The following is a 21,813-nucleotide window of genomic DNA, read 5'->3' on the forward strand; positions in this document are numbered from 1 at the left end:
AGGCGCACAAGTGAAAAATGCTACTTCAGATCAGTAAAATCCATTAATATTAATGTACTATAGCACTTAACGGCGATACAAAGTATATAAAGATTAACCGAGATAAATTATAGATTTCAAACTCCAGTATTGACAACAAATCTAATAACCGGATACATCTAACATCAATGAACCGACACTAGAAAAAGAAAACGATGTACAATGTTGGCTTCTACAAAAGAAGAAAAATAAGAATCTAACCTTTCATTCCGAACATCTTATGCAATGAAGTGCAACTTTTCAATCTAGGAGACTTGTCCTTTAGCTGTCACAACCGGGGGATTCCACGCTCCCATTATCAAGAGACATATCGCGAACAGATTGGTCATCTACTTTGCTCAAATTTCCTAGCATGTAGGTAGTATCCTCGTCACTTTCCAGCAACTTTATGGTCTCCGCTAACTTTTGTTTGACAATCCTTCTTCCCGAATCACACAATGAGCCTATACTGAAAACATTCGTTCCTTCATGCATCAACTCACTTAGGCGCAACGATTGAGAAGAGTTGGCCTTTCCATCTGATGACTTACTGAACTTATTACTCGCCACAATCCCTCTTTTGGCCTCTCTAGTCCATCTCTTCACTATGTATTGTGTCGGTATGCTTGTGAAGTTTTTAGAATCCAACACTTTGAGGGCATGACGACACAACAAGCCCATCGATTCAAATAACTTACAAGAACAAGAAACTGTGGATGTGGTAGAGTTGTACTGAATCATGAAGACTCTTTGATGACCTTCTTCGACTGCTTCATAAATATATTGGTTGCCGTCATTACCAACTTCCACCATCCTCACCCCAAAAATGCTCATAAGCTCATTTTCAAAGAATGAGTACATTTTGACAGTGTACTCAGTAGCTGCATGCTTAAATATACTACTATTTACTCTAAGACGAGGCTTCGCATTTTTACAACGAAAATCCTCTTCCAACTCTGTGAACCGCATCTTTTTGGTTTTTTGCTCATAGTGCTGCACAAAACTAACAAGATCCACTATTTTTCTGGAAACTTGATGGAAAATGGTGTTCGTATTCTCACCCCTCTGGCTTGATCCAATATTTGCTGAGAAAGCATCTGAGCTAAATGCTGGACACCATTTCTCTCGAAGTGAATACAACATCTTTAGCCACGAGTTGCTTTCAAGGTTGAACATTTTAATCATGTCATCCCAGGCATGTTGAAGTTCTTGTTCAGTAAAACAATCGTAAAAGCATTTGTTGAAGTGCTTTTTGAATTCAGGATCAGCATAAAGACTACCAAGATGTTGTGTAGCATTCTTGGAGATTTGCCAATTGCTTAACAGATGGCGCGTCTCTGGAAACACAATGTCAATTGCCTTTGCCTTTTCCATTGCTTTATTCTCATCCGTGAAAATGGTTACTGGCTGTTTATTTCCCATTGACTCCAAAAATGTTTCGAACAACCACGTAAATGAGGCAGTGCTCTCGTCCAATAAAAAAGCACAACCAAATGAGATATTCTTCCAATGGTGATTAACTCCCAAAAATGGAGCACAAATTAGATTGCTGTTGGTTCGAAACGTAGTGTCAAAGCATACAACATCGGCAAAGCAATCATAATCCAACTTTGATCTACCGTCTCTCCAAAAATAATTTGTGATCCGATTAAACTGATCCACCTGTACACTGTAGAAAAAACTCGGATCCTCCATCTGTTTAAGTTTAAAATAGTTTATCAAGCTTTGTCCATCCCCTGCAATCCATTCATCCTTCCCCCTTTGCAAACAATTATGCGAATCTTTATTACTAACCCCAACATTCTCAGCACTTCCAAATTCCTTTCCTGAATATGATTGCAACTTTGCTGGTCGTATACTCCCATCAACCTTAGAGCTGCCAAGTATAGTTGCACGAACACTTGGTATATTTCTCCCCGACCTCAGAAACTGTCGCTCTTCAGGCCTAGCGAACTCGTGATTATGAATTGGATTAATGTACGAGAGCTTCCATACACCATTTTCCACATTGAACCGAATCACAGCCTTGCAACCTGTCCTCGTGTCCAATCTTCGAACTTTTCTCGCTTCACACAAGTCTTCATCTACTTGAAACCCTTCTTTCGAGCACGTGTATTCTCTCTGCCGGACATTGTTCTGCGAATCTCTCCGAAGATGACCTTTCCGAATGCTAAAACCTTTGTTGAAGGCATAGGTGTTGCATAGCTGGTAAGCCTCAGCTTCATCACTAACCTCCATTCCTACTCTCAGTTCATCAATTTCTCCGAAAACTTCGTCATTGTCGCTTTTTTCTAATGATTCCTTTTGAGAATCACTATCCATTTAGCTCAAATCAGCCTAATCATAAACGAATAATTAATTTATGTAAATAAAATCAAAATTTAACTCCTAACAAAATAAAGGTGCAAAATTTAAGATGAATCCCAAAATTTTCAATAAAATCGAAATAGCCCATTTCGCTAAAAAAGATGTTAATTCATATTTTCAATCGAAAAATTAAATTGAAATAATTGTCTGATTCTTCCCCAAAATTTTCTCAGCCATTAAAATTTCAAAACTTCCAACTTCAAAATTTTCAGAAATGAAAAAAAGAAGGCAACAATCATATCATCAAAGAACCAGAGAGGAGAGACGATTACCTGGTTTATCCGATAAACCAGAGAGACGAAGGAGAATCGATACGTCGTCGTTTAGAGGAGGAACGGGAGGAGGAGTTTGGGCTGAGAGGAGTGCAGTTGTGCTGTGCTGGCACTGTGCGAATAGAAAAGGGTCTAGAGATTAGGGAGGAACAAAACGCAGCGTTCTCATCCCGTCTCTGTATCAAATACAAAATTTCACTTTTGGTCTCTCTAATGTACGCCGAGTTTATTTTAGTCCTCCTAATTTTTATTGTGTGAATGTTGACTTTGTAATATACCAAAAGCTGCAACTAGAGAGCTGGTTTGAGATTGTAGCACTTTTATAAAAAAAATGGCTTATTAAAATGTCTTAAGCATCAAATATATTTGGTAAAATTAAAAAAATGTTTTTTTTATTTAAATTAAGTTTACTCAACACTCAGATACTATTATTTTTTGTAATTTGTTAAAAACATTTTTACATAAAAAAAATTTACCAAACACTTAACAAATTTAATTTACAGCTGTTTATTCTCGCGCAGAAACATTTTTTTTTTTTTTCAAAAAGCACAACAATACCAAACTAACCCACTTCATAACCATCTTTTGAAAAATATTCAAGAAAACTCCTTAAAATCCCATGACTAATAGTGTATATTAGAAGAACTTCAAGTCATTCGGTCTTATGCTGGGTTGAAACAAACGAAGGGGTAACTCATGAGTTCTGTGCAGGTGAAACAACCCATCGAGAGTACACCGAGATTAAGACGACGTTGGATGACATTCTGGACAGATTACAAGCTCATGGCTACCAGCCAAACCTGGATTCGGCCGCTTATGCTGTGGGAGACGAAGAAAAGACGCGTATATTAATGTCTCATAGTGAAAAGCTAGCTTTAGCATATGCATTGCTCAGTAGAGATTCTGGTTCCACCAATAAGATAATGAAGAACATTAGGATTTCGGACACTGTCATTCGTTCATGTGCGGCACGTCCTAGGTTACAGGGAGGGAGATTGTCGTGAGAGGTAGCATGAGATTCCACCACTTCCGCAACGGGACATGCTCTTGCGGGAACTTTTGGTGATTGAACCTGCAGATAATGATTGTTGGAAGAAGATTACAGTGCAATGTTTGATATGGCGGAAGGCCGGTTTTGTGTGTAATATGATCATCTATGGAAGGCAAATGCTTCAGCCAATGCAGTTTATATATTAACATAATAGACAACAAAGTTTCACATCACAAAGACAGACATTGCGTAGTGCTCTCGGTGCGTTAGCCACACAAACAACTCAGCTCACACCTAGAGGCACCAGTAGCTTATTATACGACCGATATAATACTAACAAACCACTGTATTTATATCTTGTGGTGTCCGCTGCGAAGCTTCTCTATGATCTTGTCCATGATCCCCTTCTTTTCATGGTGCTCCTCCGTGTAAGCGGTGCCGCCGCCGGAGGGTGTGGTGGTCGACGTAGTAATATGTGAGTAGTGGGGGTCATCCTTGTGGCCAGTACTCGGCAGCTTGTCCTCGATCTTGTCCATCATCCCTTTTTCCTGGTGGTGCCCTCCTGGGTCGGTAGTGCCGTATGCTGTGTCAGTTGTGGTTGAACCTGGGAGCTTCTCATTTATCTTCTGTTTCAGCCCCTTCTTCTTCCTCCTCCCACCTAGCCCATCATCCTCTGACTACAGCACAATAATTAAATACCCAACATGTAACCACCAAGAGAAAAATACAAGTTGACAATTTCAAGGGAAATTTTACATTCCTTATGTCTCTTGAAATTGGAATACCAAGTCCATAAAAAATCCACCGGAAGAATTGAATGCCTTATTAAACAATACTTGCATAACCTATCTTCACCGTAAAAATTTTATAATGAGAACAGTTTAATTTTTTAATCTTTATTTAAAATTATGTGTACAAAAATCATTTGAATAGAATATCATTTTTAGTCATCCAAATGTATCACATAAATCAACAATGTAGAAAAATCATTTGAATAGGATATCGTTTAGTCATTCAAATATATCTCATACATCAACAATGTAGATACCAAGTAACATTATAAAGATCAACCGTTCATTTATTCCATAAATTTAGATGACTAAATAATGTTCGATTCAAATGAGCTTTCGTAGGGATTGATAATCTTTAAATTAAGATTTAAAAATTGAATGACCTCGATTATAAAACTTCTAGGGTGAAGATGCAATTGGGGAAATGAGCTCATTTCCCAAGAGAGGAATGCAAATATTATTCTTTCTAGTGACTATGGTCAATTCTAATAAAATGTGACACGTTGATTTGCATTTACAGAGTACAGTATATGAAATTAATTTGATCAGTGAGATGATACAAATAATTGTACATATTTACCCAAAATTAATACCATTAGTATCCTGGCTAATTGTATAAGGATTTACACACATTCATTTTCGTGAAAATTATGTAGTTAATTAAGTCTAATCTTTTTGCTAGCAAGGTCTAATCTTTTTAGACAAAATAATGGTACAAATTATAAAATCCTACGAAAAATTAAGATCAAATATTTATATGGGAAAATGAGATTACTTACAGAGCTAGAGCTTGAGCTGGCGGAGCGATGAAGCATGCCAGTGACACCATGGTGCTCTTTCCTGCCGTAATCGTGACCAAGTGTGCCGTGACCACCTGCCGTGGTGGCAGCATAGCCAGTGGTCACAACGGCCGTGTGATGAGCACCGTATTCTCCGGTGGTGGCAGGAGTGATGCCAGTAGTAGCACCGTGATGGCCAAGTGGGTTTCCATACTTGTCCACTCGGGGAACCAGGGGGTTGCTGTTCTCGTCAGTTCCCTGAGTTGGGTTGCCGCAGGCGGCGTTGGGTGGTGCCCCGTATTGATGATTTTGTAAATGCGCCATTTTCTAAAAACACAATGAAACCTTTTCTTCTTGTTGGAAAATTTTGAATATGCTTCGATGAGGATTTGATTTTGATGAAGTCTGACAATTTGGGTCGGTTTATATAAGCAAATTAACAAAACATGCACGTCACAGTAGGGTTCTTGCTGTTTGCCAAACTTTAATAATTTGTAAAACTATCCCCACTCTCTCTGTATACATGTCGTATACGGTATACCTCACATTGCCACAAAAGCAACTCCCGACAGCAAAAATAGTATTAGACATGTCGTATAGCTCACATTACCAATACCTTAAAAGCAACTCCCGACATAAAAAAATAATAGAAATTGGATTGTTCATGCAACTAGCTTCTATCGCTAAGACATGTACTCGATGTTGGATAAATATCAATAATCAATGATAATTTTATATATGTTAATAAATAATAAATACGAATAAATAATTTATCAGAGTATGAACATAACGAAATAATATTAGACAGACAAATTGAAGATCAAGGTTTGCGTACAACAATGTCCTTAAAACAGAAATTTTGTCCCTACTCAGTGCTTGTAATTCTACAGACGTTTGCTTCACTAGTATTCAACGATCTAAGTCAGAATTCCAACACCTGAAAACTTGACTTCTGGCGAATTTCTTTGTGGTTCTCTCAATAAGAATGTTTGGGATTGTAGAAGAATTTTATTTTTGTATGTTCTAAATGTCATGCAAATGGATGTATATATAATAGGTTTATGCATGTTCGCAACAGGTATGAGAATGAGATGAGTTTGGTGGGAGACACCTTCTCAAAGAGGTGCTTTATTTTTAATTATAAAGCCCAATCCCAAGGTTGAGCCCAATTTTATTCTTTATGGTTCATTACTCCATTCATTCTCTATAAGAACAAAGTCTTATAAAATGAGAATCTTTTTGTAGTAACCAATGTGGAATAATAAAATTTCTACTCAAAATTTTCACCACTTGGAAGCAAGCTATATAGCCACCTTGAATGAATGAATGCAAAGAAATGGACTTGAAAGCTATTAACCAATGACACTTGGCAAACAATTATGAGTATGGTTAATTACAAAATTATTTCAGAAATTGAGTTGGTTAAAAGGGCAATATTGTAATTGAATGAGGTAGTTAGAGAGTGCTCTTGTAATTGTAGGAAGTCATTGGTTACTATATATAACCATTAGACTCTTCCATGTTAAAAATTAACCAAAAAAAAAAAAAAAAAAATACCTCTGTATGAACTATTGAAAATCAGAGAAATTGAAGCTCGATTCCTTCATTTTCTTCTTCGTTTGCTTGTTTACTTTGTTCTTGTGAGAACCTTAGAGCTGTTAATAAAAGCAAGCTACAGCTACCTTACTTTGTTCTTGTGAGAACCTTAGAGCTGTTAATAAAAGCAAGCTACAGCTACCTCAAATCAATCAATGAAACCGCTCCCAGTAGGCGGGCGGCGTGCTCATCTTGTGTGGCAAGACCATAGAGCGAGTGGCTCTTCTCTGTGTGAACTTATCTTGTGTGAAAAGCCCGTAGAGCGAGTGACTATTCTAGATGAGCAGCTGTGTGAGAAAGAGGAATTCGAACTTGATATTGATATCAGCGGAGGCGTTTGCAAGCGGGCAAACTAAATAACATGTTCATGTTCTTATTGCTACTCATTTGTAGGATCTTATTAAACCAATATTGCAACAATAGTCAAACCGGAATTACCGTTACTCGAACGAGCACTAAATATATTAATATAAACGACAGACAAAGTTACATATCACAAAGACAAACGATATTGCGTAGTGTTCGGTGCATTAGCCACACCAGAGCTGACCTCGCACCAGGCTCCGCTAGCTTATTATACGATTCAACAACACTAAACCACTGTATACATACTGTAGGCTTTTATTAATACAGGAATGATATATAATCTCTAGTGGTTTCCGCCGGGAAGCTTCTCTTTGATCTTGTCCATGATCCCCTTCTTTTCGTGGTGCTCCTCCGTGTAGGTGGCACCGCCATAGGGAGTTGTGGTCGTAGTAGCATGTGTTGTGGTTGAGTAGTGGGGGTCATCCTTGTGGCCAGTACCCGGCAGCTTGTCCTTCATCTTGTCCATCACCCCCTTTTCCTGCTGGTGCCCTCCTGGGTAGGTGGTGCCAGCGGTGCCGTAAGTTGTATCAGTCGTGGTTGATCCCGGGAGCTTCTCCTTTATCTTCTGCTTCAACCCCTTCTTCCTCCTCCCACCTAGCCCATCATCCTCCGACTACACCAAAATAAATACACGCCGACATATGAATTTCTTTTTCAGGGGGAATTACAAGTTAATTAACAATATTAATATTATAATTAGTGTCCCAAGAGTATAGGAAACAATTCTTCTACAATTAGACGTAGCACCGAGTATAATAGAAATTGATGATCAAATCCTGCCAATAAGAGTTGGATCTTGCATAAAAATTGTATCTACGCGGTATGTGCCATTGTATACAAGTTAAAAAATTTCCGAGGGAATAACTTCTGTTTTAAATGAAATCTATCTTGCTGTATTAATTAAAAATTAGTCAACATGCTACAGTACACACATTCTCATGAATATATCCCTAAATGTTGCACATCAATCCGCATTTGCAAGGTGTACATAGTCTATTTGTAGAGAAAATTTTTAGTGTATCGGAACACGCCTAATAAACCTGGTCTAATAATGCTACCATTAAAATTTTTGCTTATTGGCCAGGTAACATGATACAAATAACAATAGGGGACCGCCTACATATAGAGAAATTTTTTATTGTATCAGAACACACCTAATACACCAGGTCTAATACTACCGATTAAAATTTTTACTAGTTTCTAATAATACAATTATATTGGGGTACCGGACCTTGCTACAGGCGCATTGAAAATTTTCTACGTACTTATATTAGGATTGAATACAAATTTGTGTGTGTATGTGCCTAATTAAGCCTAACCTTTTTGGCTAACTTGGTCTATAGACAAAATCATGGTACACGCTATTAAGTGAATCCTACGTAAATTAACATCACATTTTCATATGACAAAAAATAAGAAATCACTTACAGAGCTAGAGCTTGAGCTGCCAGAGCGGTGGAGCACCCCAGTGACACCATGGTGCTCTTTCCTGCCGTAATCGTGACCAGTGGTCGCAGCGGCTGTGTCATGAGCACCGTATCCTCCGGTGGTGGCACCTGTAGTAGCACCGCCAAGTGGGTTCCCGTACTCGTCGGTTCTCTGGATCGGGTTGCCGTAGGCGTCGGTTGGCTGTGCCCCGTGTTGATTATGCAGATGCGACATTTTTCAAAAACACAATTTGAGTCTTGAAGTTTGGATAATTTTGTTTGGGATTTGATGGGATTGGAGTGAAAATATGGCGGGATTATATAGGGAATTAACAAAACACGCATGTCACGGTGGGGTTTCATACTTCTTACACGTACGTGAATAGTGACTTTCGATCATGATGACACGTTGGCTACTGGGACACCTGGCGACGTGAGAGAGGAACAAGTGTATCTTGCTGTCGGCATAGAATAATCAGATAGATAAGATTGGATGAGGGAGTCGGTCCATATCACGGAGTTAAAAAGCTCGTGACACTCCACCGCGTCTGCGACTTTACGTGGTTGATAGATAACGACCTCTTGTATATGTTCAAGATTGGAACTTGGAAAGCATGGCATGGTTTACGTTTTTTGCACATGCATGGCCGTGTAATTATCTTGATTTTTCTTTTCTATAGACGTGGGGAATTTGGATACAGATGAAGGGTTACTACGTACACTTGTTTTGTAATTATCTTGATTTAGATTTTTTTTATGAGAACTTTCATGAAAAAAATTTGGATTAAATTTATTTTAATAAAAACCTATACTATAATTTTATTTAATGAAAAAAAATTAAACTTTATTGAAAAAACATAATTTTAATATTAAAAAAAAAACTTATGTGTGGACCTACACACTCCTTACACAAACTGTTTATGAAACTTACTACATTATTTCTGAAACTTAATTGTACTACACTGTTTATGAAATTTACTACATTGTTTAAGAAACCTACTACACTGTTTATGAAACTTAACGATACTACACTGTTTATAAAACTTAACAGTAGATGCTCGTCCCAGATTTTCAAGTTCTTTCACTAGAATGCAATAAACGTCCACGCCATTAAAGTCATGCATGGCTAAAAGAGAGGGAAAAAAAACATGATAAAGATCAACATCAACGCCCACACCTAACTGACTCCCTCCTAACCATACCGTCCCAAATGTGGTTCTGAATTGAACGAAACCCATTTCAATTTGAAATTTTAATTTAGAGGAATAAAATATGTTTGGATTATGTCAAAGGATTATGCAACTGAAGGATTGGTTAGGTGCTCTTTGCACACACCTTTAGTTAGGTTTTTTTTTGTTTTTTGTTTTGTTTTTCTTCATCTTGTCCTTATCATCAGATAAAGTTATAGCATGATTTTTTGTTAAAATTCAAAGTTTTGAAACCTTTTTCATTAGGTTTTTTTTTTTATTGATTTCTTTATATCTTTAATTAATCACGACAACTTATAGATTTCGTTTAGAAGTATTTTTATAATGACTAAAATCGCTTCTAATGGCATGGATGGTAGATTTTAAAAACATTTACAAACAGGTGAGGTCCCATTACAAGAAAAGCCCAAAAGAAAATATGAGTTTGAGCCCATAATTAAAGAGCAAAATAAACAGAAAACCCTACTTTCCTTGTAACCGCCACCGATGTATCGCCACAGAACGTCCGTCCAACAGATGCCAAAAATCTAGCCAAACTATTCCACAGAAATGATGGACAGACGACTCCAACAACCTTCACAAAGCACCACAGATAACAGATTTGTAGGGAAACACATGAAGCTAGTGAGAGAACTCATAAGCAACAAAGTCGTCGAAGACAAATCCATGGGAGGTGGTGATGTAAACACCCGAGCCAGAGCAAAACATACTTTTCCGATCCATGAGAGGTGGTGGTAAGATCACCTGCACCGAAGCTCTATGCGTATCCCGAAAAAATCGCGACAAAACGCGATTAAGAAAAGTAGCTACAAATCCGAAATCAAATGGGTTTGAGGAAAGTCTGGGAGGTGGAGGATGGGTAAGATGGTGAAAAGAAATTGGAATTGATGGCATAGGATTTGGAAAATTAAAGCACAGATTGGTGACGAACCGGTGATTATGCGGTGAGTTTGAGTCTATCTTGCTGTAAGGCATGATAGTAAATGCTCATGAAATGTCATCACAAGCACAAATGCCGTCATAATTTTCATATTAATAATTTATAGTTAATTTGATAAGACGATCGATGGGTGAATGTAACGATTTACACAAGGTATCCGCCTATTAACCATGGAATCACGTAGCATATATAATACTATGCGCGTGGATAATCTTTGTACATTGTTGGGAACTTTTTGATCTAGTTGAATTTTGGCCATGTGGAAACTTCTAGTCCCTCTAGTTCGTTTCCAGTACTAAGTTTTGAGATATTTTAAAAGAATTAGGGTGTGTTAAGAAATAATTGTTAATTCAATGACTCAATGACTGAATAATTATGGTAAATTATGAATTGCCTAAATGAAGTTGGGCGTGAAAGCTAAAAACTTATCAATTTAGCATAAGAAAACTTGTACATGCTTGCATGGTTTTAGGAATGGCTAACTTGAGAGTTCTTAATGGTATGGGAAATTTGAAGTGAATATAAGGAAAACTTGAAGAAATCCCTGGAAGGTGAGGATAATTCCTCATTTAGGAATCAAGGTTTTCCACACTTAAAAGAGAAAATTTTGCTGTGTTTGGTGCAATCTTGTCCTGATTCTCTCTTCCTCTGCGTTGTATCCCCCCTTCATGTTGTCTCCCCCTTTAAGTCTTTTTTTTTTCTTTCCATGAGTGCAGTTATAACTTCCCCTTTTAGTGTAAGGTTGAAGAACATTACTAGTCTCGTGAAGATTGCACTGAACACACTAACCAATGTTCTAGTCAATTTTAACAAATTTCTCTTTTAGAAATGTTCATCTTTGTTTTCTTTCTTTATTTTTCTGTGTAAACTTAATTTATTTTATTTTTACACAATCGAACTTCAAGATGTAATTAAACTTGTGCATAAAATTTTTGGACCTAACATATATCATCTCGTAGTTTCCAAAAAAACAAAAAAACATATCATCTCGTTAAATAGTTTCCCGTTGGCAAAGGAAGGATCATCTTTATGTCTATAGCATTTTTGGACTACACGTTAATGTGTTGTAAAAGTCATATTGATGATGTCCTAATCTTTTGACCAGGGCACCTTTGTGTTTATCTCCAGCGGTGAGGGGATAAAAGAGAAAATAAAAAGAATGAAAATGTCCTAATCTTTTGACCAGGGCAACTTTGTGTTTATCTCCAGCGGTGAGGGGATAAAAGAGAAAATAAACACTATCATTCTTTTTATGTTTTTTTTTTCTTTCTTCAAATTATAGATTTTGTTAAATTATACGTTAGATTAGCTAAGATTTCGTCCTCATACAAAAACTCAACACATTTACACTATTATCGTAAAATGCCACTTGCTTCATTCTTTTATGTTAGATAAAATAAAAATGGATAATTGTTAAGCTAAATAAAAATTATCTGATGCATATGGCAGATTGTTCTGTTAGTTATGTTCGTTTCAGTGTAATTAAAATAGAAATCTCGTGTTAAAATTTAAATCTCTTCTATGTATTTCTCTTGTATTAAATTTTTAAAATTTTTTAGGTTTTATTTTTCTTTTTTTTTTGTCTATCGATATTTTTACACTAAGAAAAAAAAAAATTCAGCTAAACCATTCAATGGGTAACCTAATTAATATCAAATTCATCTACTTAATTTGAAACCTCACTTATAAATAAGAGAGGTACCAATAGATCACGTACGTGTCATCATTAATGAATATCTTTTATCTTTTAACTATTGATTCAACATATCAAATTTTTCTTTTTACTCGATTGGTATATAGTTTTTATTGACATTAAGTAAAACCTGCTGAATCATTGAATTTACTTGGTAGCAGTTAAACTTAAAAGCATAATACTAATCTCAAAAATAGCACAAACAAATATACTATTAATACAAAGGGAAGGACAGACAAAATTACACATAACAGAAACAAAAACAACAGTGCGCAACGATGGATCACCCACGCACGGATCACGCAACCGAGGTCAGACCAGACACTCTTTTATTATACACTGACTGGCATTTACTTATAGTTATGTGAAACGGGATGATGATCTACTCGGCGTGGCCACCAGGAAGCTTGTCTTTGATCTTGTCCATTATGCCCTTCTTTTCCTGGGGCTCTCCTGTGCGCCCTGTCCCACCATAAGGTGCAGCAGTAGTTGACGTGTCATGAGAATACTGGTCATCCCTATTCCCACCTGGCAGCTTCTTCTTGATCTTGTCCGTCATACCCTTCTCCTGGCGTTGCCCTCCTTCACCTGTGTAAGTCGTCCCACCACCGTAAGGGGTAGTGGTCTGCGTTCCACCAGAGTACTGGTCATCCTTGTTACCACCACCTGGTAGCTTCTCCTTAATCTTCTCTTTCAGTCCCTTCTTCCTTCTCCCACCTAGCCCATCATCTTCAGACGACTACAATAATAGAATGTTAGTTAGACCTGGTTACAAAAAATATATGCAAATATAATGCACATATGATACTTGACTACAAAGAAATTGTTCCATCTAGTAAGATAAAATGTTGATGCAATATTTGAATTTGAAGCATTGATTGTGTTGATATTCGAAAAACCAAAATGCGCAGATGCATAAGTTACGTGAACAATATACGCTAATTTCCGAATAGCATTGTTCGAGATAAGACATTTATACCGTCAAATATTGTGTTATTAATTTAGATCACTGCTTAAGTTCACCATCATTAGTACGCACAGTTTTTCTTGCAAAAGTGCTAAATTGGACAAGAGAAATTTGTTGCTTGTTTGGTTTTCCTAGTAACATACGTCTAGGGAAAAATTTGTTCATAGTGCCCACATATTTGCAGCATAGCTCATGCATTAAATGAATTAACTTAGAACTACATATATATGGAGGTGAAAAGAGATGAACTTACAGAGCTGGAGCTTCCTGAGCGCTGAAGCACCGCGGGGCCGCCATGATGCCCAACAATCCCTTCATCACCAGTCTTGGCATCAGCAGTCCCGTAGCCGGTATCAGTCCGACCTTGTTGAACCGCGTTCCCGAACTCGTCGGTCCTACCGGCTCCGGCGCTACCATTGTAAGTCGGGTTCCCGTAGTACTCCTCGGTAGTTTTTTCTGGTGTTGAACCATAATTCGCCATATTTCAAAAGATAAACAAACAAATGAAACTGTAATAACAATGCCTTGCGACTAATACAACTTAGTTGACAATACTTGTGATTTGTTCGGTATGATGTGTTTGATTTGGGTCTGGATTCGTTGGCTTATATAGACAACTGACCTGCACCAGCAAGGCATGCAGATATGGTTGTGAGCGTAAATGCTTTTTAACAACTTGGAGACGTGGCACTGCCAGGAAAATGATGACAAGTGAAAAATTAACGTCGGCAAGATATTTTGTTGCTTTTTGGGTCGGGCATATGGATAAGCAATGATATACATACCAGTTCCACTAGTGACCATGGATTTGGTGACACGTGCCATCCGTACCTGTTCCACTAGCTAGCTCTACGTGGATACTATCTTTTGGTTCTAGCCTTCTAGGTCATATTGTTAAGTAGTTTCAAATCAGATTTGTTATTTGTATTTTAAAATTTTCATTCTACGTTCTTTACAAATGTATTTTTTTCGAATATATAAAGTATGACATGTAGAATGAGATTTTTGGAGTGTTAATAATAATTTCCTTTCAAATTTGATCTATAATTTCTCAAGAAGCTTATAGTCATAACCAAATGATTTAGTGATGAGAAACGAATTTCAGATTTATATTCTACATAATATGTTTTAAGTTCAATTCTTACCACTGATAAATCGTACGATGATGATCAGAGAAAGCTAAATTGCCTCTGTAAGTTTTTTTTCATTCTCCAAAAGACAAATTACTGTAGTGAAGTTACCAACCTGTTCATTTTTAAAAGAAAAAAAATGTAAACTCATAACTTTGCTATGAAACTTAGAGCTTTATGACTTGGGAATGTGGCATGTCTGTTGGTGATAGCCTTCTAGGTCTTCTTGATCCTACCGACACTATCCTGCAAGTTTTTATCGTTTTAATTTTTATTTAGATTACAATATTCACGCACTTTTTCTTACATAAAAATTAATTTGAGTATGATCACAATTTTTTTACAATATTCACGTACTTTTTTTACTTCTTATATTTTTTTTTTAATTTTCAATTATCCAATTAAATAAATTAAAAAAGATATATGATGAAAAATTAACAAAAGTACGTGAATAGAACTTTCCTAACTTAGACATATGTCGACAGACTTGGCACCATTAAATCTTTTGCTCCACACGAATTTTCTACGCTCCAAATAAAAGTGATATTTTTTACATAAAATTAATTTGAGTATGATAACATTTCTATGTCATATTGATGTATTATATAATGTAACAAATGATGCAGGTATATAATTAGCATCTAATGATATAAAATTTATTAATTAATCTAATATGTACTATAATTTGTCACATCAAGTGATACATAAAAAATGGTGCAAAAATTTGTCAACATTTTCTTTGACATAAATGTGTTCAAATAGTATTATTTTCATTTTTTGGGCAATAAATAGTGTTATTTTCAAGCACATCAATATTCATTCAAAAGTAGCTCATCCTTTTTTCACTTGCTATTTTTGTTTTGAATATACCCTCCTTCCATTTTCACTATATTTTATTTATTTATTTTTTAGAAAAAATTAGGACAATTGATGGCAAATCACGATTATCTACTCCTTTTGAGCCCGGAAAAGCTATGGAAAATTTTATCTTGCTCATGGCCACAGTCAAACAAAGTCCTCAGCTTAGAGCATTGAACCCAAGACCTCCCATATTTTTTTGTTTATTGGGAAGCTGCAATATGTGCCCTTATCACTGAGTCACTTGTTGTGGTTTTCCATTTTCACTATGTACTCTCTACGTTTAAGTGTGGATTACAAAGTCCTCATCGAATTAGAGTTAACTAATTCAAAATTATTTTCATCATTATTGCAGGTATATAAGATTGTACTTTTTAATTGTAATTAGTGTAAGATTCTTATTTAAATAGGATTGATATAACCATTTATCCACCTTTGTACTTCGTCGGATAATGATCATACTCCACTAGCTAGTGGTAAATTTCAATGGAGGCGTTGTGCAATTAAAGAATTGGGTGTTTATTTAACTTAACTTTTTGATTAATGAGATCACAAATCAAACAACGCTTAGACAGAAGCCAGAGTGTTATTGCTCTATTTGCACATTTGTCTTATTTAATTTGTTCAATTCTATTGATTCCTTTGATTCAACGTGATCTAATCTGGAGTTTAATTATCTCAATTTGTTCATTTATTTTGAATTAATTATTTTTACTTGACTAATTGTTGGATTGGTTGGTTTTTGATATGGGAAGGTGTTGCAGGGACGAAGGAGAAGGACAAGTTGTTCTTGGTGGATTAACTCCATAATCATTTAATCATTTGATCATGTGAAAACATGGGATCCTCACAAAAGCCAGTTTTCTCTCAGGACGCGTCGCTCTCTCATTCCACAACCCCATTTTGCATTCTCCTCATCATTTTAATGTAAAACTGTTCGTGCGACTCTAGAAATCCAGAGGAGGAAGAAGACGACATGCACTTTAGGTGAGATTTTTCAGTATGATGGTCACACGAAATAGTATACCACGTGTCGTTATATAAATGAGTATGATGGTCACACGAAATAGTATACCACGTGTCGTTATATAAATGATAAGATATGTGTGTTAAAAAATTAATAACTTAAAAAATAAAAATTTTCACCACTTACATAAAAACACGTGCTGTAGCATTCATGTTCCTGTCATAACTAAAAATTTCTGGCGGTGAGGTTGTTTTTGTTGGGGTGGGTGGGGGGTGGGGTGTGGGGTTGGGGGAGGGGAGGGAATGTGTGCGTGTGGGAACCGACCCTGCTGCTCCAGAGAAAGATTGATAGAGCCGTTTCAGTGGCCAGAAAAAGAAAACAAAGAAGGAAGAGATGGACTTCCATTGCATAAAATATTTGACTTGAGGGGTACACTTAAATAATTTTGAGGGGACACATGCCACAAGGGATAACATGCATTGGTTTTCCACCCGACTACTTTTTGAGAAGAATGTTTCAGCCAAGGGAAGAGTTTCTATCTTATTCGACAACACAACCAATGCGGACGTGAGTGGTAAGATGTCGTACAAAGACATGATTTTTCTCCATACTCTTATGTATTCCTCGGTTTGTTACAAACATCAACCAAAAACAATTTAATATTACTATCCCCCTTTTGCCCAAAAGCACTTATGGCTCAGGCAGTCATTTTTTTCTTTTATTCAATATCTGTCTTACATGATTACTATAATCTTGTGTATTTTAGTCTGTGAATGTTCATATTATATAACTCAATCATAAGAAGGTTGACTTCATTTTACGTTTGTAATCAGTTTCATTTTCTCTCCAGTTACGCGAGATTCTACCATATAATTGATTGTTGCTTATCTATATATTGAAGATTCGGATAGACGCCAGAGGCTTCATGTATGTTTAGAAGAGAATGCTTTAGTTTGGAATGAATGTGTCTTTAATCATCTCTCACGGAGGGATTTATAAGATGTTACAATCCTATCATTAAGGAAAGAAATAATTTACATAAAATCATAATAAAATAAGAATCCCATGATCACAAGAATATATACACAAAAGTCAACAATCCCCCTCAAGTTGGTGCATATATATCACACATGCCCAACTTGTGTAAGAAACTTAAAAACTTATGACTTGAAACAACCTTTATGAGAATGTCTGCCAACTGATGGTCAATTCTTATTGTCGATACCTCAATTATCTTCCTTTCTAATTTTTCTTTGATAAAGAATCGGTTAACTTCAACATGCTTTGTTCTATCATGTTGTACCAGGTTATGTGCAATGTCACGGGCAACTTTATTATCACAAAACAATTTCATAGGTTGATCATGTTCTATACCCATATCTCTTAGCAAAAGCTTAAGCCACAAAATTTCACAAATCCTCAAGGCCATACCTCTGTATTCAGCATTTGCACTGGAACAGGCAACCATAATTTGTTTCTTACTACTCTATGTAACCAAGTTACTCCCAACGAATGTAAAGCAACCTGATGTTGAGTGTCTGTCGTCCATTAAACCTGCCCAATCTACATCAACATAACCTTTAATTCTAAGATTCTTATTCTTTTAAGATAAAATTCCTTTTCCTAGACTTCCCTTCAAATACCGCAAGATTCTCATCACTGCATTCATATGTTGTTCTCTAGGATCATGCATGTATTGACTCACTACACTTAAGGCATAGGCAAGGTCTAGTCTTGTGTGTGCCAAGTACATTAAATGCCCTACTAACCTTTGTTATCTTCCTTTATCTAATGGAACTTCATTAGGATTAACGCTAAGCTTCAATCCTTCCTCTAATGGTGTAGCTACTGGCTGACAAGCTGACATGCCGGTTTCGTGCAACAAATCAATAATATACTTCCTCTAAGACAAGAAAATTCCAAAACTACTTCTCAACACTTCAATCCCTAGAAAATATTTTAGGGATCCAAGGTCCTTCATCTCAAATTTTGTAGACAGGTATCTTTGCAAGGCCGCACGTTCTTCCAGATATTTTCCTATTACCACCATATCATCTACATACACAATGAGTGCAGTAAATTTCCCGTGTCGCCTTTTAAAAAATAGAGTATGATCAAAGTTACTATGTCTATAACCAAACGCTCTCATAGATTTTGTGAATCTTCCAAACCATGCTCGAGGAGATTGCTTTAAACCATACAAGGATTTCTTCAACCTGTACACCTTTCGCTTATAATGATTTGGAGCATTACATCATGGTGGAAGATCCATATAAATCTCTTATGTCAAATCTCCATGCAAGAATGCATTTTTCACATTGAACTGCTGTAAAGGCCAAGTAGGATTTGCAACCAAGGACAACAAAGCACGAACTGTGTTGATCTTGGCCACATGAGAAAATATATCTATATAATCAATTCCATATTTTTGAGTGTACCCTTTTGCTACCAGTCTTGCCTTGAAACGATCTCCCGTCCCATTATCTTTGTATTTCACAATATAGACCCATTTACATCACACAGGTTTTTTGCCAGCTGGCAAGTCCATGATCTCCCAGATAGCATTCTTCTTCAAAGACTTCAATTCTTCATTCATTGCTGCTTGCCAACGTGGATCAGCTAAAGCCTTTTACACAATGTTAGGAATATATATAGTAGATAATTGATATACAAATGACTTACTTAAGTTTGACATGTGGCTGGTAGACACATCATTACTTAACGGGTATAACACATTAGATTCAAGGTTTGGTCTATTAATTGGGTTCCTAGTTTTGCATTTAGGTTCTGCTTCGTAAGTAAGTCTAGGAATACCTCGGTTGACACGGTTAGGGAGACGACATGGTGGTGGTCTATCCAGGAGCGAAGATAATTGATTATGGATATTAAGGCTCAAAGGTGGTGAGATCGACTGTGAGGTAGCCGGCAGCACTGAGCTGTTCAACAGTGAGAAAGTTGGCAAATAGTTGTCCAATGGTGAAGAAGGTAGTGAATTTTCCAGTTGTGTCGGTTCGTCCATTTTGAAGTTTTCAACATTGTTTTCATGTGAATGATCACCACTTGACTCCAAGACATCACCACTTAATTCCAAGTTATTCACATCATTATTTTCTTGTGAATCATCACTACTTGTCTCCAAGACATCACCGCTTAAATCCAAAAGATTCACAATATTATTTTCTTGTGAATCATCACCACTTGTCTCTAAGATATCACCACTTAAATCCAAATGATTCACAATATCTATATCATAAATAGTATAATCAAGAGTTTGAACTTCTTCCTGATTCTCCCCTTGAAGTCCAGACTCGGAATGGGCAAAGTACATATCATTTTCATGAAATGCAACATCCATAGTGATAAACAACTTCTCAGTCGGAGGATGATAACAACGATATCTTTTCTGATTTGAGGCATAACCCACAACGCACACACCGTAAGGCTCGAGGTTTAAGCTTACTCATATGTTGTTTATGGAGATGAACGAAGGCCACACGGCCAAACACATGAGGTGAAAGATTTGGTACTGCATGAGCATCAACATGTGAAGAGAGAGCCTGAAGTGGTGTTTGAAAATCAACTGACCGGGATGGAACACGATTAATGAGATACGCAGTTGAGGTGAAAACTTCTCCCCAATATGACAACGGGAGACGTGCCTTGAGTAAGGAAGCACGAACAATCTTCAGAAGGTGACGGTTCTTGTGTTCTGCAACTTCATTTTGTTGTGGAGTATATGGACACGTAGTTTGATAAACGATACCCTGATGATCCAAAAAGACATGAAGTTCAGAGTTCACAAACTCGCCACCATTATCACTTATGAGAACCTTATTCATGACTTAAACTGCACTTACACCATTTTGTGAAATTACTGGAACAAGGAAGTAACTTCACTTTTGGACTTCATCAAAGAAACCTAAGTCATACGTGTGCAATTATCAATAAAAGTAACAAACCAATAAGTACCACCAAATGTAGCAGTTTTAGATGGTCCCTAAACATCATAATGGATTATCATAAATGGAACATAACTTTTTGTCAAATTGGGTGAAAATGAAGTACGATGACTTTTAGCCAATTCACAAACATCACATTTAAAGCTAGAAACACCATTCTTAAGAAATAGGCTAAGAAACAACCTCCATAAATAACCCAAAGTAGCATGTCCAAGTCTACGATGCCACAACCAAACCTCCAAAGCTTTGTTTTGCTCCCCTTGAGGTCATTCCATAGTAAGAGCTTGTGTCAACATTTTGGTACTATTCCATGTTATCTCCAAGTAGTAAAGCTTCTCTTTTCTAATACCATAACCAATTGTCTTGCGAGTCTGAATATCCTTACAGACATAAAGGGAAGGCCAAAAAATCACAAGACAATGTAGGACGACGGTTATTTGAGTAACAGATAATAAATTATAATCAAGAGAAAGAACAACAAGCACGGTATCAAGACTAAGGGTATCTGAAATGGAGACGGTTCCTTCCTCGATAATAAGGGCAGGATTACCGTTGGTGACACTCACAACAGTTTTGGTGGATGGTTTTAGGCTTTATACCTGTCTAAAATCACAAGTCATATGTTCAACATCACCATAATTAATTATCTACGTATTATTCGTAACAGAGGCAGAAACCTTTAAAGCCTTACCATTGTTTCCTGTATTAGTAGAGGTAGACACTTCCGCAACTATATTTTCAGAATCTACCTTCGCATTAACAAACGAGGTACGCGTGGTCTTATTCTCATGTCTGAGTCGGTCAGATCGATTTGAAGAGGTACAAGTCCAGACTGCCATTCCCAAGTAACTTTAACCAATTCGTTAGTAGGTGATTAATACAACCCAAATTTCCAAGGAACCCAATTAGTTTCAATTAGCACGGGCCAATAAGCAAGATAGCCCACCAACCACGAATAGCCAATTAAAAAATTATAATTTAACTAAAACCAATCACTTTTTCTAGCCTATGTGGGCCTCAAGAAAAAAAACTAATTTTTCCTTTCTCTTTTGTCTCTTTGCCCTTTGTCCAATGTTTTCTTTGTAGAAACAAAAATTTGACAACCAAACTCACTTAATTTGGAGCAGCAATAAGCATGTGTGGTTGCAGATGAAGATGGTTAGGTTTTAAATTTAGGGGATGTACGGTACGGTTTGCAAAGGTCTAGAAACCCCTCAGATAGTGGTACGGTGTAGAGAGTGTCGTAGTTTTAGGTCAGATGGATAGTTACAAAAGCAACGTACGAGTCTGTGGGTTATGGGTCAAGCTCGATTTGGGGCAGTCGGATATGGCTTCGTGATGCAGCAACAGGCCGTAATGGGTGGATGCAAAGGTCGACGCAGTGGACTCGAGGTTAGCAACGAAGTAGTCGCTCACTGGTCAGAAGGGCACGATGCACAACTGGCTGGGCAGCTGGTGGTTCTCTGGTCAGCAATGACGGCATC

General features: G+C 36.8%; 2 protein-coding genes across 2 annotated transcripts; both read right to left on the reverse strand.

The window, feature by feature from the left end:
* Positions 1-276: 276 nt before the first annotated feature.
* LOC137748438 (protein FAR1-RELATED SEQUENCE 5-like) lies at positions 277-2,793 on the reverse strand. Its single transcript, XM_068488588.1, has 2 exons — positions 2,658-2,793; positions 277-2,355 (listed from the first exon to the last, which is right to left on the reverse strand). Exon 2 carries the CDS (start codon positions 2,338-2,340, stop codon positions 301-303), a length of 2,040 nt encoding a protein of 679 aa, XP_068344689.1. The 5' UTR covers positions 2,341-2,355; positions 2,658-2,793; the 3' UTR covers positions 277-300.
* Positions 2,794-3,803: 1,010 nt separating this feature from the next.
* LOC137747602 (dehydrin DHN4-like) lies at positions 3,804-14,010 on the reverse strand. Its single transcript, XM_068487739.1, has 4 exons — positions 13,669-14,010; positions 12,840-13,187; positions 7,478-7,748; positions 3,804-4,231 (listed from the first exon to the last, which is right to left on the reverse strand). Exons 1-4 carry the CDS (start codon positions 13,894-13,896, stop codon positions 3,999-4,001), a joined length of 1,080 nt encoding a protein of 359 aa, XP_068343840.1. The 5' UTR covers positions 13,897-14,010; the 3' UTR covers positions 3,804-3,998.
* Between the last annotated feature and the right edge of the window lie 7,803 nt (positions 14,011-21,813).

This window comes from Pyrus communis, chromosome 10 (genome assembly GCF_963583255.1).
Source record: "Pyrus communis chromosome 10, drPyrComm1.1, whole genome shotgun sequence".
NCBI lineage: Eukaryota > Viridiplantae > Streptophyta > Magnoliopsida > Rosales > Rosaceae > Pyrus > Pyrus communis.